General features: G+C 36.6%; 2 protein-coding genes across 2 annotated transcripts in view; both read left to right on the forward strand.

Moving 5' to 3' along the window:
* Positions 1-2,116: 2,116 nt before the first annotated feature.
* Positions 2,117-17,617, forward strand: LOC144442273 (autophagy-related protein 16-like). The gene is made up of 14 exons (XM_078131574.1): positions 2,117-2,225; positions 3,398-3,512; positions 4,316-4,442; positions 5,051-5,124; positions 6,505-6,595; positions 7,370-7,602; positions 8,497-8,587; positions 9,047-9,152; positions 9,519-9,661; positions 10,406-10,526; positions 11,549-11,663; positions 12,563-12,712; positions 13,497-13,646; positions 13,975-17,617. The coding sequence occupies exons 1-14, from the start codon at positions 2,126-2,128 to the stop codon at positions 14,060-14,062; spliced, it is 1,704 nt and encodes a 567-aa protein (XP_077987700.1). The 5' UTR covers positions 2,117-2,125; the 3' UTR covers positions 14,063-17,617.
* A 6,791-nt stretch (positions 17,618-24,408) lies between these two features.
* The window catches only part of LOC144441907 (arrestin red cell-like), a 110,503-nt gene continuing 108,176 nt past the window's right edge, over positions 24,409-26,735 (forward strand). The window contains exon 1 of the mRNA XM_078131165.1: positions 24,409-25,006. Coding sequence (XP_077987291.1) covers positions 24,927-25,006 — 80 coding nt within the window. The 5' untranslated portion in view covers positions 24,409-24,926. The remainder of the gene's footprint in view (positions 25,007-26,735) is intronic.

Consider the following 26,735-nt stretch of genomic DNA (forward strand, 5'->3'; position numbering starts at 1 on the left):
AACAAACAGACACATTTATCAGTCGTGTAATTTATCTTGTACTTGGCAATTGTTGTTTCGCATCGATTTTTCAAGTAGGATGCCATGATAAAATTGTCCTATAAATTAAAAATAAATACCAAATTCTCATCCATATGGCCAATAGTAGAGTAGATACATATTATTAACAATAAAATGGTAAAGTTTACGTACAACAAAACAAAGCTTGTAGTTTTGGAGTCCAAGAACTGCATGTTTACGAAAAACATTTCCCACAAAACATTTAGATTATTTTCTTATTTTCCTGCAAATTGTTTAGTATATCTCAACTTTTATTTAACATGTACTTACAAATATAAAGTGATATATGTTTACTGAAAGAGAAATGTGGGTACGCTTGTCTTGTAGTGCCATGGTACAAGCTGCTCCATACCACAACTTTGAAAACTATTCTTTATATGTCTCTTAACCAGTAAATGCAAAGTTGACTATTCAAAATGGCATTATCAGTGAGAAAAAAAGTTCACTGGATTGTAATAAGATACAACAAAATAGTGTTTGAACAAATTTTTGGCATTATTGAGTTTGTACATGTGTGTGAGTGAAGGTATAAATCGTAATGATACTGTATAGGAACTAGACTAGTACATGTGTTTATCAAGGACAAACTGTTCCTAATCCTATCTGTAGCTCTGGAGCATGCTCTTTGAGAACTCCAACATGTTAAACTTGATGTGTCCGTTTTTTACATTTATTAAAAATCTAACTTGATATAGAATTAGGATAGATTGGCTCTTTAGCTGTCTAACGTTAACCCGGAGTCTGTTTTTGTAAAGAGTCATTGCACGAAACGTTAATAAGCGAACTTTACATGACTGTTCAAACTATGGAGGCCTGAGACGTGTTGGCGTTCTCGTGGCATATTTATGATCGAACTTCCTTATGAACTCGCGTGTGTGTCGTGATACTTTAGTGTCTGATTGTGCGTCGTAGGGAAGTTGTCCTTCAGTCTGATAAAAGTTGTAACGCTTTGAGCATTTTTTTTAATCATGGAGCGGCGTTCATGACCAAGAAGTATTGGAACGTAGCTCTAGTATGCGCGCTCCGATAACTACTCCGACGCTTCTCGCCAGATCAGTGTTGGGCTTATTGGAACGCCGCAAATGTACAGAGTTATCTGGAACTTTAAGCCGGGTTCAGTAAGTAAGGGGGGGGGGGCGGTGTGTATCTTTGTGAGTTTGGGTGGTTACTACTACGGTTTAATTTTCAATTGGAATATTTTTTATATTTTTATATTTTTAATTTTTAATTCATAAAGTATCTAGTGTTTTTTACTTTGAAAAGCAAAAACAACATATACTATATAAAGTCCTTGTTTGTAATTAAAAACATCTACATCAGTGTACTAGTATTTGTGATGAGAGGAGTGGATCTCACAGTAGTAAAGGGGGGACAGCCTAGCAAGATATTGGGGATATATAATATAACTTTAGGGAAACTGTATTACGTGATTATTCTGTTGAGATCTTATGACATCCATTTTTATTGAAATTCCAAGAAAACATCTTGGTCTACTTCCACCGAATATGTATTAAAATTTTGCCTACTCATAAGAATGTATTTTGAATTAATAACTAAGTCACTTATGATTTGAAGGTGGGCGGAGAGGAGTTTGAGTTTGTTGAGCTGAGAGCGCGTCACCCGAAAATTTCTGGAAAAGATTTATCATACCGGAAAAAGTGTGAAAGTCAGGGGGTGTCTGCTAAATATACTTTATCTTGTGCAGTTATTCCCGTAACTACATAGAAAGAATCTCCACTGGCAAAATCACCTTAAAAATAAAAGAAGAAAATTAATCTGTGATGCTACCTCCATGGTCTAACGGTAAAGCGCACTATTTCTTTCAATATCATTTACATCCATTTATGATTATATACTTGATTATTCTGCACAATTTTTCTTTATCTTTTATTTCTTATTTTCTTGCTTTTTATTTAGTTACAAGTTTTTAAAATTTGACTTCGATCATTCAATGCAGGGGATAGGCTCGACATGCATGTCCGTCCTCAGTCTAGTCACTGGAGTTGCCGTCTGTCATGTACGTCATCGGAAACGAACAGCATTGTGGGAGGTCAAATTGGCTAAAATGGCCGACTCGGGGCCTTGGTGGCGAAAAGATATAAGAAAGCAGTTGAAAGAACGCGATAAAGTGCAATGTGGATATTTCCGAGATCTTATAAACAACCGTAAGTATCACCATCGTGTATAATTCTGCAAACATACGTTTTCCCCTTCCCGTTGCTTATCTTATACCATCACTTCTAAATCAAAACAACCCGAGTCGTGAGGACACTGTTTGCTTTCTCATGGGTTCAGTTTACGGTCATTTCCACCTACTTCCTGGTTAGTAAAGTAATTTTTGTGTCACGATTCTCCCGAAGTGTTTGTTGATAAAATCAGCACGAGTTTAGAATTAGGGAAGGACAGTCATTAATACAAAATGGAGTGAGATAAAATTGTTCGAAGGTTCACTACAGTGGAGTAGTATATATATGAAATTGTAGTGTCGCTCGTGACATCGACGAGTGATGTTTATCACCCGTGATGATCGATGTTTGCAAAATTCCACAAATTCGCAACTCTTGATTCAATATCAGTACACAGTAACTGCAAAACAATTCCAGTTTATTTTATTGGCTATTCACAATGTGTACTTGTGAATTTGAAATCTGACCCATAACAGAACTCCCACCCCCCACCCCCACAACACAACACCTTTATAGCTCAGTGCATGCATTTATGCCACACTCACAAAGCCGGGCCAGTTGGTATTAATGAAGTGAGGTTTGGCATATGGATAAGGACAGGAAGAGAAAGACAAAAAAGGTGTGAAAACAAATGATACATCTGAAAGAAATGAAAACTTGTAAAAGCTTGAATGATATGCTGGAGGTGGATACTGGGGTACTTGGACAAATTTTAGATGAGGACATGCTACCCTGGTACCAACACTTCCACCTGGCTTTCAGTGCAACAGGTACCCATTATTAAGATTTGGGTAAATACTGCAGACCAGTGAGCAAGAAATATTCACCTGTTTGGGATCACAACATGGTGACAGTACGAACGCCTATCTTTATGAACACCATGTTACAAAGTGTAGATGCTTTTCAGGAACGTCTTTTTATTTGATTTTATCCTTTACTTGAAGATAAATTCATTTCTTAAGTTTGGACTTGGTACATCGTTATCCTCTCCATGTTTAGAAACCATGGTCCATGATGGATACAAGCAATCACTGATAATGTCCCGCTGAGAGCTTGTGTCCACAGGTATGGGCACAGTGAACTGTGGGGGTGCAGGTAAACATTGATCATTAGTAAATCACCAATTCATCTATCTGTGTTTTAATTGACAGATAACAAAATATTTGAAAGTACTGATGCTATGAGATCCCAGAATGTACAACTTACAATTCAAGTTGAAAGACTCAAACAAGAAAACTTGGACTTGCAGGTCAAAGTTGAAACTGGGTAAGTATCTATAGTTACAAACTGTTCAGACACTCAAATAAGGGACAACTGAAGGTTAGTGGAGAGACACATTTTAGTGTTGTACCCAGAACTTATTTTTGTGCCATTGTTCTAAAATGTTCAACTGCCAGGCAGTTTTTTCAAAAACAGTTACTCTTAAGGCAGACATTCCGGCCTGCTCTCTAGTAATAAGAGATTTGCTATCTTCAAATTTGGAAATCTATATTATGTGGTATATTTTTATGTGAAATTACGCATTTTTGCACTCACTCACTCACTCTCCTGCTGTTTGTATGTGATTATTGAAGTTGACAGCAGTATTTGTGAAACTTGACAGAATCCATTGTGTATCAAGAAATAAGGAGAGACCCTAAAACTTCTCCTTTGCCATTCAGAAATAAATGAGTACAGTATACTACATGTAGGTGTCAAACCAGTACACAATGATGTACATGTGCTATGTTCAGATTACAAGCTAGCCTTCCAAACCATTCAACCATTGTAGCTCTACAATGGATATAATATCAAGATTTCCACAAGGTTCCTTTTGCTTTGGTAGAAAACAATGGAAAAAAATAAGGTTTGTTGCCTTAAACTGTCAGATATTTTGTGTCTCTCACCCCTCACTGCACTATAAAGGGTTTACCAATATGTGAGGGTGCCCCATCATGGTGTACCTTACAGACAAATCTATAACCCTGTATTTGGTTGTATTCACAGTGGGAAAGGTGGTGGCACTGGCATTGGCCTTCACATAAAACCCCAGAATGAATCTATAACTCTGTATTTGATTGTATTCACAGTGGGAAAGGTGGAGGCACTGGCACTGGCACCGGCAATAAAGCCTCAAATGAAAGAATACAGTCGCTAGAACAGAAATTATTCAAACTTCAAGAGGAACTGACTCAGATGCATCGTAGGAAAGGAGAAGTAAGTCATAGTACTATATAAAGAATTTTTGCTGAGTCATGTACATTGGAGAGTTAGAAAATCGTGTTAGATTTTCCTGGCAATTTTACCAACAACATGGTTAGGTCCTTGACTGCATAGCTGTTTTTAAATATAGCAGAGACCATAACTAACTTATTCCACCATTATATAACAATGGCTTCTTGTTGAATTTGTGCAAGATTTCAGATTTTTAGGGATTAAACTCCTAAGAATGATAGTGCAGATTCCAGGAGGCCCCATTGGCAAGTAAAAGTACATGGGGGGGGGGGGGGGGGGGGGGGGGGGGGGTGTTCTAGTGCGCTACCCTGATAAGTCTTTAATTTAGAACTTTATTGATAGATATGCAAAGTGGAACACAATGATTACCATATATGGAAATTATGGTAATAACCATGACTATATATGGAGACAAACCTGAGATCTCAAATTTCCTCAGTAGATCTATGACGACCATATAAGGAATGTAATACTGTTTTCATGATTGTTGTATTTGGATATTGAATTATAAGAAGTGTTATGTCCTTGTCATTCTGTTGATGTCCATTTGTTATAATATTATAATTCATCAATATTCTTGTTTTTTATAGAATGCTCAGCAACTCATAGATGTAACTCAAAAACTTCAAGAAACTGACAAAGAATTAAGTTCAAAGGATGAAAAGTAAGTGGCTTGATCGTAATTCCATATGAGTGATTAAATAAAACCTGCCTAAATTGACCCCTTTGTAAACTGAATTACTGGGAATACAAACCAATTTGATAATCTATATATGCGTTATGATCATCTCCGCCGTACAGTCAGCTGACTTTTGATCATCTCCGCCGTACAGTCAGAAGGTTTTTGATCATCTCCACCATACAGTCAGATGGCTTTTGATCATCTCCGCCGTACAGTCAGATGACTTTTGATCATCTCCGCCGTACAGTCAGATGACTTTTGATCATCTCCACCATACAGTCAGATGACTTTTGATCATCTCCGCCGTACAGTCAGATGGCTTTTGATCATCTCCGCCGTACAGTCAGATGGCTTTTGATCATCTCCGCCGTACAGTCAGATGGCTTTTGATCATCTCCACCATACAGTCAGATGGCTTTTGATCATCTCTGCCGTACAGTCAGATGACTTTTGATCATCTCTGCCATACAGTCAGATGACTTTTGATCATCTCCACCGTACAGTCAGATGACTTATGATCATCTCCGCCGTACAGTCAGATGACTTATGATCATCTCCACCGTACAGTCAGATGACTTATGATCATCTCCGCCGTACAGTCAGATGACTTATGATCATCTCTGCCGTACAGTCAGATGGCTTTTGATCATCTCCGCCGTACAGTCAGATGACTTATGATCATCTCCGCCGTACAGTCTGATGGCTTTTTCTAGCACAGAATTCTATTTTTTACCAACAGCAGCAATAGACTATACATATTGGAGTATTGATATAAATGTGATGACGTTATCGCATCCTTATCTCACTTACATTCAAACTGGAGGTAGAAAGTAACCAATTACAACCGCCTGACAATGTGTGATGTATTACTACTGACATGCACTGTTCATCCCTTCCCCAGTCGGATATTTAGCTAGATTTCAATAGAATTTGTCTGTTTGACTTTACGTTAGATAAGAGATCTTAGGGAACGAGTATGGAGTATGGAACAATTGCAGAATCAATACTCCAAGTCATGTGTGGAAATTACGTAAATGTACCAGGCAACACAACACACGGAAACTCATGACTATGCAGTGTGCATTTGTTCCTTCCTCATGAATATTCAGTGTTCAACCATTCCATCTTTATGTGGCTTGCCTCCATAAGACAACACACGACTGCTAATAAGGACTGCCACTAAATAATGGACGACAAATAATTTACTTTGTATTTCTAGGCAATCTCATGTAACGTAAGTGATGTAAAATCATAAAATGACTGTCTGCAACCCAAAGTTTACAAAAATTCCTTTATTTCCTGGAATGGTGTTCCCATTTAATAGACAATGTATCATAGAATATTTTAAAACTTTTTTTTCAGACTTAAAGAAGCTATTTATAGAATTGATGCATTACAGCAGGAACTTAGAAATTTAGAGGAATCAATACTAGAAAAAGAAACAGCATATCAGGTAAAGATATTTAGATATTGTTCCCCAATATTTTTCTTTGTTCAACCAAGGAAAATACGAGTGACCTAAGGGGGCCTTCTCACTACAATTCACTAGATGAGTAGTGACAACCCTTAGGTCACGAGTATTTTCCGGCTGAATGAAGAAATATAGTGGGAAATAATAGCATTATACCAGAGCCAGTAATGTTTGAAAAAAATTGGGGAAAGTAATGGCAATTTTGATCGTTTTGACTCATATTTTGAACATAGCAGAACCAGTGACATAGACACGTGTTGTCTGACATAGATGTGCATTGTCATGACGTAGAATGACCAGAGTATATATTCCATATTTTTTGTTGAACCTGGCTAGTGCATGGTATAATGCATCTTGTCTTGTTTTATTACATTTTGACTTTATTTTGAGAAGTGCGAGAATATTGTATGTTTGCTGATTTTTGAAACAATGGTAACAGGTGCAGTCGTTTAATTTCTATAATGTTTTCCACACATACAGTACCACTATTTTGGGGTGAATGTCTCATAAAATGCAGGAGGGAATGCAAGAAAATGTACTACTTTGAAGTGTTGCAAAAAAAAAGACAGGTGATGCAAAACAAATGTAGTAGTTTATGAGTGAGAGTCTTCCAATATTTTGATGATTGACAGCCATCTTCCTCTGGGAATGAGGCTGTGACCTTTACCTTTTTAGGTCACAGCCTCATTCCCATGGTATTGTTTATCCATATCAAATCTTGATATTCTATTCTATGCTATTGTCCATATACTATAGCTACTCAAAGATGAACATCAAGCACTCCAACTTACATGTACTGCAACAGAAGAAAAACTTAGGAAGCTGCAGGGAGACAACGCTGAATTGATACAAAGGTGGATGGAATTGAAAGGCAAACAAGCGGAGCTGTTAAATTTTGACAATGAACTTTATCACCAAAAACAACATGCAAAAATGAAGAAAGAGCTAGAAGAGGCTGCAAAGAGCCCTGTTTTAATCACTCCACCCAAGTATGTATTCTATCTGTATGTTGTTATCTGGTGATGCCAGGGAAATATTACAGTACAGGGAACCCTCATTAAACAAAAGCACTGGTCCCATGACTGTGTGAGGGCGCTAACATGTCTAAAAATAGTATTTAACACCAGTCCCTGTTCTATATATGTAGTCAAATACTTCAAAGTTTATACTCCCGAGTCATTTCTACTATTTCCATATCAGTGAGCAGCAGCATATGGTTTAAAAGTTATATAAATGTATATACATCACTAGTCCCATCTTGGCAGCACTAAAAATTCTGCCCGGGGTGACAATCAGGATAGTTTGAGTCCTGAATTAGGACAGCTTCAAGAGGTTTCCTGAAACCTCCCTGACTCTGTCCTGTGTGTTGTACGGATGTGTTCTCTCCTGAAGACCTCTTGATCTTGATCCCGTTGTAACAGATTTACACTTTTCTCCTGACCCAATTCTGTTGTTTCAGTCAATAGTTTTAGTTCCTTGTCCATCCTTTATCTAAAAATCAAAACAATGTGTGCCAAAATAATTGTAAGCAAAGTTTCATGACGTCACAACATATATTTTCAGGACCAGGTCAGGACGGGTTCAGGATATCATGCGACATCTACAGCATAGCCTTCCTACATATAAACACAAACCTATCCTACTCCAGGTAGGACTTGTGACTTTCTGATGTAGGAGGTCGTACATCTAGATGGGGCGTATTGTCTCACTGGCAGTGGTACCAGTTGATATCTTGAATACTTTAGGTAGCACAATATTGCCAATCAATCCTTAATAAGTAACACTGTTTTAAGGACAAGTGTTGAGGTTACAGGTACATTGTATTTTCAGCTTGAAGTCACAGTTCCTTTCAATAATGTGTGTTTTGATTTGTTTTAATTCAGGATTGGTCCTAGAATGGAGAGGGCCGGATCAACGTCATCATCAGCACTCTGTTATGCTGCAGTTATACCAACACGGGCACATCACAAATTTGTAAGAAACTCAACTCCTGTATTTGTGTGTTTGTTTCTTTGTTTCTTTGTTTCTTTGTTTGTCTATTTGCTTGTTTGTTTGCTCTGTTTGTCTGTCATGTTTTCTGTAAGTCTGATTTTATGTGTATCTCTGTCTGTCCCTAGTTTTCTGTGTGTGTGCGTGTGTGTGTGTGTGTGTGTGTGTGTGTGTGTGTGTGTGTGTCATCACAAACTAAAGAACAGCAGGTTGGATTGACACAAACTATAGTAGACAGATTCTATGAGACAAATAGAATTTAATATCTAATTAGTTTTGAGTGCAACTACTTGCATATTGATTATCTAATTTGCATATCCATAGCTTGTTTTCACTGTCTAATCCATCTCTCAAGAATTACATTTACTGCCTGTAGTCAATAAAAATTATCATTAAAAATAGTGCACACAATTCTACATCTTTTCTTTGGCATTTTAATTTCAGGATGCCCATGATGGTGAAGTAAATGCTGTTAAATTTACAGTGTCTGGTAGAATATGTGCCACAGGTGGTGCAGATAGGAAAATTAAACTTTGGGAATATGTCAATGGTAAGTCAAGGCTGTGGCAGTTTTATTTGAAATGCTATACCTGATCAGCCATTGCTAAATGGTACACCTGGTTAGCCATTACTAAATGGTACACCTGGTCAGCCATTGTTAAATGGTACACCTGGTCAGCCATTGCTAAATGGTACACCTGGTTAGCCATTGTCAAATTGTACACCTGGTTAGCCATTGTCAATTTGTACACCTGGTTAGCCATTGCCAAATGGTACACCTGGTTAGCCATTGCTAAATGGTACACCTGGTCAACCAATCTTAAATAGTACACCTGGTCAGCCATCACTCGATCATACACCCTTGACACCTAGTGAACCATTACTCTGACACTGTCTGTATTTTGTTATTTTTCAGGTCAACTTCAAAGTAAAGGTTCTCTAACAGGTAGTAATGCTGGTATTATGTGTGTAGATTTTGATGTCCAGGAGCAGCATGTACTAGGTGCTTCCAATGACTTTGCTAGCAGAGTATGGAGTGTAGGGGACCACAGACTCAGGGTAAGATGATACCAATTGTTTGTCTTCTTTCTTTCTCGAGAAGAAATCTTACTACTATGGAAACTGAGCTATCAGTGTACTGAAATAGACACAAACTAACAGTTTTTCAGTGTGGTAGATTACACAGTTAGGTGATAGTAGTATCTTTGTTGTATGAATCTAATCAACCTATAATCAAGATAGTGTAAACATCGGAAGTACCAAACAACATACACTGCAAGATCATGGAAGTCATCAGAAATGCCACCATACTGTGGCTAGAAATATACCATTCAATAGCTTATATCAACCTGTCACAACATCAGTTTTAGCTTGTGTCTTAGTTAGCTGAAAGCTTGGTTGGCAATGTCGCATGTGAACTCTTGCAGCTATGTTGTTCTGTAATTTTGGAATACATTCAAACTGAAATTTCTGAAAAAACTAGAAATTTAGACAGTGCTATTAGTATAGTTGCATTTGAGGGAGACTCAAGAATAGAAAACTACACACACACACACACACACACACACACACACACACACACACACACACACACACACACACACACACACACACACACACATAGGATACTTTGATTTAAATTACCCAATATTATTCATAATGAACATTTTCAATTTCCATTTGCCAATTATACAATGCAGGTAAAAAATTTCCAAACACTTTTCACATTAAATCTTGAAAGCCAAGATGAACTTGGTACTCGACCACGCAGACTATTTTACAAATGGTTGTCTTTCTTCACAGCATACATTAACTGGACACAGTGGTAAAGTTTTAACTGCCAAGTTCATGGGTGATCCGTACAAAGTAGTTTCAGGCAGCCATGACAGGACATTGAAAATTTGGGATTTACGAAGTAGGGCATGTAAGTTGAATCTATTTAGTCTACTCTCAATCATGTGAATGTGATATTTATCCTGGTACACACGCCTTCTCCAACCCCAACCCCCAACCCCCCTCACTCCGCCCCTCCCCCATCCCCTACCCTTAACCCAACCCCACCCCACCCTAACCATACCCCTTACCCCATCCCCAACTCCCTTAGTACAATTCACTAGACCCTTTTAATGTCTATCCTCAACAAGTCACAAAACACCATATTCCAGTTATCCAAAAAAACAAAAGAGTGTGTAGTTTGGCCACTTGGGGTGCTGTTTCAAAACAAACTATGGGCAGTGACAGTTAAATAGTGAGGCTCTCCATGAAAATTCATCATGTCCAAGTGTTTCACATCTAAAAGTGAATGATATCCTTGACCAGTCCACATAGTTCTCCTTTTTTTTGTTTCTGAAGATACAAATTTCTAATCAGGTCTTTGTAGCCAACTATTGTTGAGTTGGGTACTGCCTTGTGATTGACATCAAAGACTAATTGGGGGCATCCTCAGACTTTTCTTTCAAAAAATTGCTAAAAGTGGATTACTGGAGTATGATGTATTAGATCACATTGTGTGTAACATGACTCTCAGGATATTCTTATGAACCTGTGTTGTTTTACATGATACTGTAACAAAAACAAACAAATTTCAGTCGTATTTCATCAGTCTGTACACATACACATCAACAAGGTACTGTAGGGCTTTCATTTTTAATTTGTCTTAAAGGGCAACGCAACACCAGGAAATGAAGGCATTTTCATAAACTTTGGGTTCTGGAGAGTCATTTCATGAATGTACATCACCTACAATTACTTGTGATTGCAGAGAAACGTCATGTTGATCTTGTGCCTTTTTCAGGTATCTTTGCTGTGGGCCATTGCATCATGGGAGTCATCAGAAATAATGTATTCATGCATGCACACTGAATATTCATGACGCCAAAGTGCCTATTCCCTTCAGTGTAAAATATCTCTCATATATTTCTCACAATCTCACTTTCTTTTTTTCAGGTACGCGGACCATATTTGCTGGTTCAAGTTGTAACGATTTGGTGACCAGTGATTCCGCTGCATCCACAATTATCAGTGGTCATTTTGACAAAAGAATACGATTCTGGGATACCAGGTAAAATAAAATACTGGAAACCTGGACATTTTTTGCTAAAAAACTTATTTTCACTTTTTCACTGGAAAACAAAACACAAAAATAAGTAGTGCCTAAACTGCCTTCTTGTACATAAACACAATGTAGCAGTTTGATAATTAGTAAAAATTAGTCTTTGAGAACTAGCTGAAGACTGTTAAATTGCCAAATTTTCTTGCAGTGAAAATATCTAGGTTTACAGTGACAGAACCTTATAGTGTGTGTGAGTGCCAGTGTGGTATACTCGGCGTACTTGCCCAAGTGTTTGTGGTGTTCTATGCAACCGTACTTCATAAACACTGTAACACTAGTACAGATTACTTGGAGTATCTCACACTAACACCCATATAACATGGGATTCCAAAACGGCAAATTTAGTTTTAATTATAATTATGCAGTCACAAGATTTTGTGAACATGGAACAATCATCTAGTTATTTGCATATTGGTATGCTGTAATGTTTTTAGCCCCAATGGGCACCACCCAGAGGGTGCTCATATGTTACCATGACCTTTGACTTTGACCTCCATATTCAAGGTCAAATAGCAAAGTGGTCAAATTATGAAGTTTATATCTAGAGACACCATTCAAATTTGCACAATAACTTGCCCACCGTTGGGGACTATGTGTTAAGTGAAGGCATGTCAGCATTCCACTGCAATGCACATACCAATAGTATACACACACCAATGCAAGTAATTACTGATGCATATGTAAAAAATATGCATTTTTCAATAGTTGCATTATGCTGTGCATGGGTACTTTTAACAGGTTACTGCAGTGTATTTTGTCCGTGGTTCTTACAGTGTGCTGTTAATTATTAATATACTAGTATACAATTTTTGCTGTTTTCTTTAGAAATTCTTGACTTTGATTTTCAGGTCAGACAGTAGTGCCAATGAGATCACGTTACAAGGTCGTGTCACCTCGTTAGATTTATCACCAGACAGAACCATGCTACTAAGTTGTACGAGAGACGATACCTTGAAAATTATAGACCTCCGAATGAATCAAGTCACAACAACGTGTTGGTAGGTAGATCTATTAAAACCTAACTTTTTCAAAGCCCTACAAAACATTGCTAGTATTTGTTGATCTTTTCAAACCAAATTAGTCATTAAGAGTGACCTTCTTTGATTAGTCATAAAGCCTATAGACTTCAAATACAGATTATAGGATAGGTAGTTATTAAAAAGGGGATGGTTGTATCATGGGAAGTAATAATGTATTCAATTTGCACACTGAATATTCATGAGAGATGTTGTATAGGCACTCAAGGCTCATGAATATTCATTGTGCAACTTGTTGAATGCATTATTTCTGCCAACTCCCATGATGCAATAGCCCATAGCAAAGATACCCAGTGAAGATGCAAGGTCAAGGTGATGTTGGTCACATTACTTCATAACAGTTGATGAAGTGAAAGAAGTAAGACAATGATATGATTCAGAAGTAGACAAACACAATATGTAGACTGTTGTTATAGGCTGAAATGGCATCGTTTCTCTGTGGAATGTGATTTTTTTAATAAAAATAACTAAAGATAGTTAGGCAAGAAAATCTACAGGGAAATAGAAGTAAATTTTCATCATTTTACCTTTTTGCTTGTAAAAAAAATATTGAGAGTCAGCAGCTTAAACTCGGGTTGGTCTGGTTATCAGAAACACAACATTTTTTTTGGCCTTAGCAAAAACTTTGAGTATTTGTAGATATTATGTAGAATTTGAATGTAAAGGAATGTATTTCAAGATTCAGTTGATGTATTCTATTGCATATATAATAGAAAGAAGAATCAATCATATATTTTATTTGCAGTTGTGATGGTTTCCATGTTGGCAATGATTACACGAGGGCAGTATTCAGTCCTGATGGTCAGTATGTTGTAGCTGGATCTCAGGATGGTTCTGTATGTATCTGGTCTGTCGCTACGGGTATCCTGGAAACTAGACTATCAAAAGAACATAGGTAAGTGTCTTGATAGACAAAGATATGCAAATGAAGCACCAGTATATGCAAATGAAGCACCAGTTTACTGTCTTGCAGGGAGAACAACATGGAATATGACTTGTTACTTCATGTCTGTTGTCTTTACACTACAATACTCGACTATTCTAACCCTGACTTCCAGCCTCAATGCAACCTATGAACAGCGCCCCCTGTGGTCAAATCATGAAATCTTTATCATGAAATTTGCATATGTACAGTTCAGTCTTTTTTTTCAGTCTTTTTTTTCAAATAACCAAGTCCAATTTGTGAACACCATCTAACGCATTTCCTTTATCATTTCTTTCAGTTCATCTGTGGTTGCCGTGGCGTGGCATCCAACAGGCTCCATGGTAGTGAGTTGTGACAGAGCTAAGAAAACAATCCTGTGGTCTTGATGATGTTCACATTAGTTTTTTGTAAATAGACTAATTACTTATAAACCCAGATAACAATACATCAATTTTTTTCCACACAGATTTAGGAACAGTGTTACAAGTTTGGTCAACTCGTCACACTGGTCCCTTAATTTATATGATTTAGTTTGGAAGATACTACTGTGGATATCAATCTATCAGCAAACTTAAGACACAAACTGAAACTGTTGTTGATGTACAAATATGGAAATCAGGCTATAGGCAAACTAAGATAGACACAAACTAAAACTGCTGTTGTTGATATATCTGCTATGGAAATCAAGCAATTGGCAATCTAAGATAGACATGAACTAAAACTATTGTTGATATACTCTATGGAAATCAAACAATCTGCAAACTAAGAAATACGCAAACTAAAGCTATCGTTGTGTGTGATAGATTACCTGAATGGGTGATGCAGGTGCCTTGGTTATGTGGATATATTCACCCATAATCAAGATAGTGTAAACACTGAATGAGGTTGAATGTTCAGTCACTTGAAGCAAACTGTCTATCAGAGACAGCACTCTATTGTGAGTATAATAACCATCAGACAACATCCATTCATAACATATATCAACATTTTGTGACGAGTTTCAGGTGATATCAATCTTTGTTTGTGTATAGCTGGATTTCTGTAGTAGTGACATTTACAAAAGGAAGTTCCAAAGCAGCAAACGTAACATGTATGTAATCCCTAGTGGTGTGAGTAAAGATTGTGAAGAGGCGATTCAGCCATTCATATCGTTATAGTGGATTAGCCCACAGGGAGAGGAGGTGGGAGGGGGTGAATACACGATGGGGTGTAATTTCAACAGGGGTGATTTCAATGAGGGGGTGAATACTATGAGGGATGTGATTTCAAAAAAAGGATGAATCCAAAGAGGGGTGCGATTTCAATGTGGGGGTGATTTCAATGAGAGGGGGAGGGTGTGAATACAAAGATAGATGTGTGATTTCACAGAAGAATAAACACCTACTTATAGTGGTTATTAACAGTTTTTAAACATTTCATTTCTGTATGGGGAAAAATTGGAGTGACCATGGCTAAATTGTTATATTACTTTGTTGAGTGTGTACTTTTTTGTAGAGTTATTGTGGTTTTTATGCAAATGATGCCAAGTTAGACTGAACGATTTTTCAGTGCTTACGCTTTACCAGTCACTAGTTACAAAAGATGGTTAGCGAGTGATTACCAGGAATGTCAACAGTGATGAATCATTCAGTCTAAATTGTACAGTATGTAGAGGTACTGTTTAGATTGTTAAATATTTACAAATTGTCTTAATAATTGACCGTGTGAGGGCGCTGTTCCTATATTCCCATTGTCGGAGGTACCTGTTTGACAAGTTCAAAGGTTCACTATTTACAAATTGTCTGATCATTGCCTGTGAGGGCGCTGTTCAAATATTCAAACTGGAAGCAAAGTTCCGAGGGTCGCACTTTTCGAACCCTTGCAATGCTGAGGCAATTGTTTCAAGAGGAGTGAAGCACCAAACTTTGTTTACTCCCATAATGCCTCAGTCCAGTATACAGCGTGCCTCATCTCAGCAAGATTTGTAAATTTTTGTAACTCTTATTTTAGAGAGGTTGCACAATGCAGATTGATGAGTGACTTTTCTGGGTCCCCTAAGCATGAAGAAGTACAGCCGGGATAAAATGAGTCTCACCCTTTTGCACCCTTATTTCATAAGTGTAAGCTCAATACTGTTTCTAGATACTTTATCACAATGGCAAAGTCAAACATGAGAATTTGTACACAGAAAACGAAACAAGAACAATTTTACAGTGCCTTCGCTAGGTCATATAGAAGACATACTTGCATGATTAGTTTACCAGGAGGCCATAACTCAAGGTCTGTAATTTGCATAAGTTACAACCTTTGACATTTTAGGTCAAAGGTCATTTACTAATTAGAGATGTATAAAATCAATGTTTTACATGAGGCTGTGATGTTATAAATCATTTTATAGTTGTAGATCAAATGAACACAATATCGTGGATGTAAATCAAGTGAAAATACAAAGAAGTCAAATCCCCAGTATTTTTTTTAAAGATATGAGTTTGTACATATCAGTATGTCTTCGTGTAAAGAAATAGCCAAGTTTAATTTAATTTAAAAGAATGAACTAGAACTGACATCCTGTCTTTAGGGTGTAATTACATAGAGTTGCAAGAAAACATTTCCTCAAAATGTAGGTTTTTTTTAAATTAGTTAATTTTTGGTATGTTGTATCGTAGACCAAAGGTCTATGGTTGTATGCTTTCATTGCTTTCAGTTTTAGTTTTTGTTGACAGTAATTATGGTATAGGAGGCCTTAAGGTGTTCAAGTGTTTGTATAAATATGATATTAAAGCTCCCGTTGCTGTAACTGCAGGCCTTTCAATAGCATGTTCGTTGTACATTGAAACTTACTTGATGTTTTTCTATCATTTAATCAAACTAGAGTTTATGATATATTCATGAAATACCTTCTGACGTTATTATTCACAGGTTGAATCTCTGAATGTACAGATCAGACCGTACTGCCGACATTCTTCAAAACTAATATTCAATATAACATCATGCATCATCAACAAAATCTCAATATTCAGAGTCCTTGTTTAGGAGTCAGTATATAGTCAGATTCCTGTTCAAGATTCTATGAATATTCAGATATGTATTCAGATTCCTTTTCCAGATGGCAATATATACTCAGCTTCCTGGGCCAGGAGTCAATATTATTCAGCTTCCTGGTACAGGAGTCAATATTATTCAGATTCCTGGTACAGGAGTCAATATTATTCAGATTCCTGGTACACTAGTCAATATATACTTCCTTAGTGGTCAGATTCTTTATTCAGGGATCAATAAATATTCATATTCCTGGTTCAGGGGCCAATAAATATTCATATTACTGGTTCAGGGGCCAATAAATATTCATATTCCTAGTTCAGAAGTCAGTAAATATTCATGTTCCTGGTTCAAGGACCAATAAATATTCATATTTCTGGTTTAGGAGTCAGGAAATATTCAGATTCCTGGTTAAGGAGTCTATCAATATTCAGATTCCTCGTTATGGAGTCTAGCAATATTCAGATTCCCGGTTTCCCGGAAAATCAAGGGAAGACAAGCACAGTGTTTAGGATGACTGTTTTTACAGCACACTCCTTTGTAAAACAATTGACTGGAAGTTGACTAATAACTCAAAGGATAGGACAATTTTCAGTAAATATATTGTATATCTTTCACTGGCCTACAGTTACAACGACTGGAACTTGTGATAAAACAGATTCCAACAAAGTGCCCCAATTCCATCATCATATATCAAATCTTTGAATTTCCTCTTCAAAGTTAAAGAATGTGAAGTTTGAAATAAATCAACAAGCTTTAATTCCAGAGAAAATATTTTATCAACACTACAGAATTAACTTAAGCGTATATTATTTTTTCCCACCAAAGTTAAGAGAGAGAAGTAAATGTTTTTATTGTCAAACATTTTGATGAGTCACTGGTCCATTTCACATGAAGATAGTACTTGTAATAATAAAGGAAATATCAAGGAAAACCTAACAATGTCATTTTTGAAAGTTTATGTTGTAAGAAAGTTGATTTTTCAGTCTGTGTGTTGTGTGGCAGTCACAGCGCTACTGAGGGGTGTATAATCAAGTGACTATTTCTACGCTGGAATGTTTTCACAAAAACACTTAGCCAAGAGACCTGTTTCTGGTGAAGTAATCATATACCAATGCCAAGCACTGTTCATTATGTAGCATAGATGTCAGACTGAGAAGCCTTTGAACAATTGAATCATATTGACAGTGCATGTTAGTAGTAAGGCCAAATAAAAAAACGTGTTTCCAATAACCCGACCCTAAACAATTTTTTGCAAATGGTAATAATTTACTTCTATTTCCATGTATACCTTCATGCCTTGCCTCAGCTGTGGTCACTTACTTTAAAAATCGTATTCCAGAGAAAAAAAGTTCTTTTTAGACGATAAAAGTACAGTTTGCATAACGTGTTTGTCTATTTAACGTAAAATTGTTTTCATTTGCTTTTACACCTGAGATATTGCGACCGACGAGTATCTTATTTTTGGGTCGAAGTAATTTTCACGAATTTAAAGTAAAATAAAATAAGATTCCAGCCTACCTTTCCTATTTTCTGAAGTCATGTTATCAAAAACAAACAGGTTTTTATTTTGCCTAATCCGTCATCCATTGACAAGTGTTTCTAATGGGGTGGTCTACTTCATTCAAATGGTTCATTCTTGGAAGCCATAGCATATTTATTCATTAACGCAACGAAAAATGAGGGGTGTCTGAATGTTATGTTTACGACCTAACTCTATCCCTAAGTCTGAATGTTATGTTTACGACCTAACTCTATCCCTAAGTCTGAATGTTATGTTTACGACCTAACTCTACCCCCAAGTCTGAATGTTATGTTTACGACCCAAGTCTGAATGTTATGTTTACGACCTAACTCTACCCCCAAGTCTGAATGTTATGTTTACGACCTAACTCTACCCCCAAGTCTGAATGTTATGTTTACGACCTAACTCTACCCCCAAGTCTGAATGTTATGTTTACGACCTAACTCTATCTCTAAGTCTGAATGTTATGTTTACGACCTAACTCTATCCCTAAGTCTGAATGTTATGTTTACGACCTAACTCTATCTCTAAGTCTGAATGTTATGTATACGACCTAACTCTATCTCTAAGTCTGAATGTTATGTATACGACCTAACTCTGTCTCAAAGTCTGAATGTTATGTTCACGACCTAACTCTATCCCCAAGTCTGAATGTTATGTTTACGACCTAACTCTATCCCTAAGTCCGAATGTTATGTTTACGACCTAACTATATCCCTAAGTCTGAATGTTATGTTTACGACCTAACTATATCCCTAAGTCCGAATGTTATGTTTACGACCTAACTCTATCCCTAAGTCTGAATGTTATGTTTACGACCTAACTATATCCCTAAGTCCGAATGTTATGTTTACGACCTAACTATATCCCTAAGTCTGAATATTATTATGTTTACGACCCAAGTCTGAATGTTATGTTTACGACCTAACTCTACCCCTAAGTCCGAATGTTATGTTTACGACCTAACTCTATCCCTAAGTCTGAATGTTATGTTTACGACCTAACTCTATCCCTAAGTCTGAATATTATGTTTACGACCCAAGTCTGAATGTTATGTTTACGACCTAACTCTATCCCTAAGTCCGAATGTTATGTTTACGACCTAACTCTATCCCTAAGTCCGAATGTTATGTTTACGACCTAACTCTATCCCTAAGTCCGAATGTTATGTCTATGACCTAACTCTATCTCTAAGTCTGAATGTTATGTTTACGACCTAACTATATCCCTAAGTCTGAATGTTATGTTTACGACCTAACTATATCCCTAAGTCTGAATGTTATTTTTACGACCCAAGTCTGAATGTTATGTTTACGACCTAACTCTATCCCTAAGTCTGAATGTTATGTTTACGTCCTAACTCTATCCCTAAGTCTGAATGTTATGTTTACGACCTAACTCTATCTCTAAGTCTGAATGTTATGTCTATGACCTAACTCTATCTCTAAGTCTGAATGTGTGTTAGTCACATGGGAACACAGTAACATCCATTTATATTACGCTCTCCTCATTGGCGTTAATACAATTCTTGATGGTAATTTTCAAAATCGATCTCGGTCCTGAAATACTTCTAGTGCTTGGCAATGGTGTAGAATCTGAAAGCCAACAATTCCCAGGACTACAACAACCTGTACACTGGTGAGATTTGATTATCACAACTGAAAACTGAATCAGATGTAGTTCAGTAGGGCTTTAACTATCAAAATATGTGTATGTGCAGATGTGTGTGTATGTATGTGTGTGTGTGTGTGTGTGTGTGTGTGTGTGTGTGTGTGTGTGTGTGTGTGTCAGTATACTATAAACAGCAAAGTCAAAAACCGGCAGAGTGACGTGATTGCTTTGATAGTTGATGGGGACACTACTTAGGGGTATGTAGATGGACAGTTGTTCAAATGTGAAAATGGTCACATCAGAGATATCGATGTGTACTTTGGTTCGAGAAAAACTTCCAATCAGGTTATTGTTTTATTGATGTCACGATATTGAGATTATTGAGGGTTCTATAAAAAAAATCTTCAATTTATCAAGTATCTACTTTCTATATGCATAACTATGTAATCAAAGCACTGGCAAGTTTAGACCTGGCAATGACACATGCACTAGGTGTTTTGGTGCGTGCCTAGCCTAGACTAGACTGCATGGCATCAGGCTCTTGGGAGATTATTTGTGTTTTTTGAAAAGTGATTTTATTCAAATAAAAGAATGAGATAAAAACCATCGACTTAAGCAAACCGACTAAGTGCTTTTACGTCATTATTTACAACCTTATTACAATTTCTAGTTATCACAAAAGTAGAAACTACGTACCAATACGATTCACTCCAATCCTCGGTGACGTCATTGATGACATTTGTTATATATTATAGTGTAAACCATACCTTAATCCACAATTATCTTTTGTAATCTATACTAGTAATTTAATGTTTTTAAGTGAATTATACCACGTGTCAGTACTCGATAAAATTCCTAACAAATACAATTTACGTGGCTAAAATGATAAGCTTAAACAAAATATAAAATACAAAAACTATAAAAAGTTGATATCATCTATTTCATCAAACTTCTTCAATAAGGTAAGTCAAAATACGAATGTTCACGTGCTGATCTGCCCCCCCCCCTCCCCCACCCCCCTAGTATTCACATAGACAAATTCTTGGATGAACAAGTATAGTCTTCAGTTTCTTTTTATCTCTTTAAACAGGTTGGCTTCTCGACGAATGCAACTTGGAAAAGAGTTTCACAGCTTGGGAAAGGGTCTTGGGAACAACAATGTGAGATAGATCTAGAATGAACAACCTCCGCGTATGATTTGGTGAGAATTAATATATTTCAACCTTGATATCGGCGAGAAAGAAATTGTTTTAAACCCATTGCCGTAACCATAGACAGTCTCCCCTCCACTGTCTATGCCGTAATCAAGTAGCCTCTATGACAGAACTAGTTCGAATAATATATCTGGTCTGTGAGAATGCAGACATAGTGAAAAGAATAGAGGGAAATATTTTGTTATAGAACGCTTTAAAATTATGTTTCTACTTTTCCATAAACTCTTTATCAAATCTTTGTTATTCATTATGCATCTGCCCAATAAAATATTTCATTGAAAAGACCTTGCAAATAAAACAAGATATTTTCTCTCTCTTTCTCTCTCTCTGCATATGCGTCATTGTTATTTCTCAGACTTATTTCTTAGATATTTGCGCCCTTGCTTGCTCAAAGAACAGTAAGTTTGTCATAACATATGTGTGTATGTATGTATGTATGTATGTATGTATGTATGTATGTACGTATGTACGTATGTATGTATGTACGTACGTACGTGCGTGCGTACGTACGTACGTATGTATGTATGTATGTATGTATGTATGTATGTATGTATGTATGTATGTAATAAAAGATGTATGTCTGCAATACTTACCATATTAAAAAGGGAGATACAGTTAGAGACAGAGATAGAGACACAAGGAGAGTAGATAATTGACTTTGAAATCACACAAACAAGTTGCTATCTTCTTTCATAAGGTTTTACCATGTAATGACATCAAGTATTATATCACGAAGGCAATTAAAACCCCATTTGTATGACCGAGAGCTATAAGGACCACGTTGGCTGAGAGCTAATAGTTTCGTCTTTTTATAAATTACTCGACTAAAAACTGGAGACAGTGCGGGCAGACACAGGTATGGTAATTTGGTCGAACGCAAACCTTTTATCGACCCATAGAAGTCGACACTGTAGAAATCTAAGGAAACACAGACTAGCAACGAAATACAGACTCCCAGTGAGTGATTGCCTAAGGCAAAGTAATTTCTAGATGTCTGCATAATTGATTTCAGATAAATAGTTGTATGTTCGGTAGTTTATCATGTGTAACTATCTTGGTTTTGAATATTTTTATTTTTCATGTTGTTTTTTTTATTTAAAGAGAGTTTGCATTAATATCACAAGACGTTTTGTTCTTGAACGAGCAATTGTCACTTCATTTATCCACGCCATTTTAGTGCATTCTTGTCCTAAACATATTGCAATGATATATTTTAGTTGTACAAATCGTCCTGTGTGATCAATAAATAAAGAGACTGCATGAAATGCGACTACTTTCCCAAATGACTATCTGCCAGCTTTTTTTTTTTTTTCATGTTCAACATTCTAAAAGTCCATTTTTACTCTTGAATGTACCCAGTATGTACAAGAACGACTATGAACTCTATGTGGAAAATGTAAAGATACTAATTGGGTGGCGGTTATGACAACAAAGATGTTACTACTGATGGCGAATTGCTGAGAAAAAATAACCCGACAACTAATCCGAAATTCTACACCAAATACGGACGGATTCACATCTTTGGACCTGAATATGAATCCAAAACAATATACTCAGTCGATACCTGACATGGCCGGCCGGCCTGGCTTGACCTGGCTTGGCCTGTACCTGGCCTGTACCTGCGTTTTGTACCGACTGCATTGTATTATCATGTATATGTACACCTATTCGGTACATCAAACTATTACAATGTGTCAAATTTGTATGGGCTGTATAAATTCTCAATCAATTCCAGTGACAGTTGCAAAAGGGTAAATGTACAGCACTGACATTTAGAATAGAATATCCATCTAGTAGAGATGCATTAAATCTGTCCATGAATAATAGATAAAATATTACATGAAAGTAGCCTTAGGTAGTATATATATTATGACTAATATGTTTATACTCTAAATCCAAATGAATTGTTGTTGATTAAAAAGAGGTCACTTTACAAACAACACGCGACATATACACATGTAATAACCTGTCACGAAAAGTTTCTGTGTGATCGGTTCTTGTCTACCGTGGGCGAAAAAAAAATACATATCTCCTAGCAATCATGATTTGCGTTCTTCACAGTGTTTTCGCCCTCTCGGCACACATGCACAAAGATGTATCCACACACTTTACTTTTTCTTTCCCCAATCTCACCACTTGCTCTAAAGCAAAAATGGTGAGAATGGATCTATATGGTTAAAAAAAGAATACACACACACACACACACACACACACACACACACACACACACACACACACACACACACACACACACATACACACACACACACATACATACATACATACATACATACATACATACATACATACATACATACATTACGTAGTTGTTATTTTAAAACGGACAGTCGATCACGAGTGTGGCCATGTGAAGCTGGGCAGATGAAATAATGAAACTTGGTTTATCCTCTGTGTTTATCGTCGACGGTGTATATTCACTGATGAAGTGGGGGATCAAAGTACAATCTATTACGGTTATATTACATAGTATTAGTCTTAAAGCCTCTTTCAGTGAATTCCTCTACTTATGATTACCTACATTACGGAAAATAAAATTTAATTTTCTTTCAATTCCAGTTCATCAGGTAAAATGGAGATTGTGATTAGACTTTCAGATGTTTACGAAAGAAATGAACTGTGGACCTGAAATTAATTCAATTTGTTCGTTTTTGTATATTTAAAGCGTTTTTTTTTTTTTCCCGAATCTTGTGCTATTTGTGGCGTTTTAATGAGCCCTACACTGTTTTTACCCTGGGACCGGGTGATTTTAACAAAAAAAATGCAGCGATAGTTTGGGAAATTGATTAACTATTCTTTTTCGGCTGAATATCATATTATGTGAACTTAAAAAAACAACAACCCAAAACCCTGGATATTATTCACAGAACAGACTGGACAAAATATCTTGGCCTCAGAAAAAAAAATATAAATGTAACTTTGGGGTCTTTCCTAAAACTTCGAAATTTGAGCAACCCAAACTTCTCGGTGGCAGGTAACGAAACGACATATTTGTAAAGGCCGCAAATTGGAACGAAATGTTAATGAGTGGGGTCAGTCCTGTCCCCAAGGCCGGGTTGCGGTCATGTCAGTTGTAAACAAACACGGGGGAATCACCGGAAGTGACGACTTCGTACCCTCTATCTCAGGATCTATAAAAACAAGGATTTATCAATTATATTTTCAGTGGCAAAGTGAATGAAAAAATCACTTGAAAATGTGGAAAATGTATGAATTGGCCTTTATTTTGAAAAGTTAATATCTTTTTAACCTTCTGGTTGAAGACGTGTTTTCTAAAAAAAATAATACGTGGTTAGGGGGTCCGTAGTTGGATCACGTGACCTACATAATATCCCAGGCAGCGACTTTCAACTCATACATACACAGTGGATCGGCACCTTGTAACACGTAACTCTGAAGCTGCTGTTCGGTTTCACGTGTACTTGTAGTCGATTTGGGCAGCTCCTCGCGACCCATTTGGCAGAAGAGATATCTGCAACTGCACAGTTTCGTGAAAGAGTGTATGCATCGAGTTATAACGAGGTAAAAATCGAGGAAGAAGCAGCCGACCCGATTCACACACGTTCATAATTAGACAGTGACATTCAGTAAACAGCAGAACTCGCAGTCACGGTGTATCACCAATATACCTTCATTTTCCTGTCTGGTGGTGGCTTGATTATCATCCAACGCTTCACTCAAAAGCTATTGATAGCAAGGGTATCCATAGACAAGAACCGTGACGTTCGTAACATTCACACAACTCACTCACACTGTTGTATTTGACAGCCACGAACCTTCCTCCGGTCATCATCAAGCCACTTTCATTCCTCAGTGTTCTGATTAGATTTCGTCTGCAGTGAGAAGCGAAGAGCTATCAGTCAAATGGCATCTACAGGGAATAAATCTGAAAATGGCCCCAAAATGGAAGGGAGTCTCGATCAAACGAAGAAATCGGGAACGAGGTGAGTAAAGCAGTAGTAACATTATCTGACAACAGTGGAGAGAGTACGCTAGCGATAATACAGTAAAGCAGTGTTTATAAAAAAAAGGCTCCGGTAGCGTTGCTGCATTATCGGACGACCGTTCAAATTTATCAGCGTATGTGATGTCCAGCGCCTCCAAATCCTACCGTAAAACATTATCTTTTCAATATTCTTATCACTGTTCAACCACTTTTCGCTGTTTCCAAAACAGTAATTCACACGAATAAAAGACTGCGAGTATATTGAGAAATGAATTTGTTTCGCATAATAAAATAAACAAACACAGTTTGCTTGCTTCGACAGCAATAATATGTTTCCAAATATTTGCAAACTACTGGAGTTCGCGGTCGATGGTTTGAGAGGACAGGGGAGATTATATGCCGCTTGCGACTCTTACACTTGACTCTACATTGCATAAAGAGAATTCTTAGTAGATATAGAAGCTGCTGTGATTTAACCAAATCTCCCTTTCCCCATGTAACCATGGATATTAATGACATAACACATGAATGGATATTAAAATCCCAGGTGCCAATAGTGCTAATATGCTGATAAATGGCAGTTAAAAAAGTAATGATATGAGTGGGCTTTTAAATTTATGGTATGTTTTTCGGATATATTTGCTTTATTTTTTATTTTGACAGTGCATACTTGTATTTTTTGTACATATTTGTAAACATGTTAAAGTGTTCAGCCGAACAAAAATGCACAAAAAACCAATTATATTCTTATTAAGATAATATGTAAATGTTAGCATTATGCAAAAAAACACTCTACTCTGGTGAAAATATTATGTAGATCTTAGCATAAAGCGATTTTGCATAAAAATGCTGTCGCCATGGCAAATTTTATGTACTCTCATTATCCACAAATTGTTGATGTTTTGGAGGGGCAACAGGACAAAATGAAAGGGCAAGTAGGTTATCAAGACCCTAATGATTTATTATTTAAAAAATTTATGTACCTATTTTGCTAAAGGTGATATTTAGTAATAAAATACGAGCCCAATAATTGTTATATTGCTGAAGTTCCCAGTTCTTGTATGCATAACTAAACTCAATATTTGTTGGAATAAAATTATCATAAATTTTCCCCGATTATCCAAATATTGATATCACTCAGAAACTCAGTGTAGTACATTAAAAGATATGTTTGATGGATTTACTGTGACTTAGCCAGTCAAACCTTTCCGAAGAGAATGCTTGACCTGTTCATAGAGAACGTGATTAGAGAGATTGACAGATATGTATAGAGACTGGTAATGATGATACTGTCTCAGTGTCTTTTATGATATTGATTTGAGGTGTAGTAGTAGTCAATATACTGAACTATGTGAGCTTTGTTAGCAAGCCAAATACAAGTTTTAGCCACAAACAATTTGATAAAACTAAAACTTGATGAATGACTTCAAATTACCCCCCCCCCTCAAAACAAACAAACAAACAAACAAACAAACAAACGAAAAAAAAAACGTTGCTTTTCATATACGTTCAAGGTTGTGGAGTAGTCAATATACTGAATGTTAGCTTGGGTGGGCAAGTTTTGGTCACAAACAATGAAAAGAACTAAAACAAGTCAGATGCTTGTTGAAGGAATGTCATAATTCAAATTATTAACCCCCCCCCCAAAAAAAAAAAAAAAAAAAAAAATTAAAAAAAAAAAAAAAATCATTAAAAAAAATGTTGATTTTCACATGATTACAAGGTCT

This window comes from Glandiceps talaboti, chromosome 11 (assembly GCF_964340395.1).
Source record: "Glandiceps talaboti chromosome 11, keGlaTala1.1, whole genome shotgun sequence".
Lineage (NCBI taxonomy): Eukaryota > Metazoa > Hemichordata > Enteropneusta > Spengelidae > Glandiceps > Glandiceps talaboti.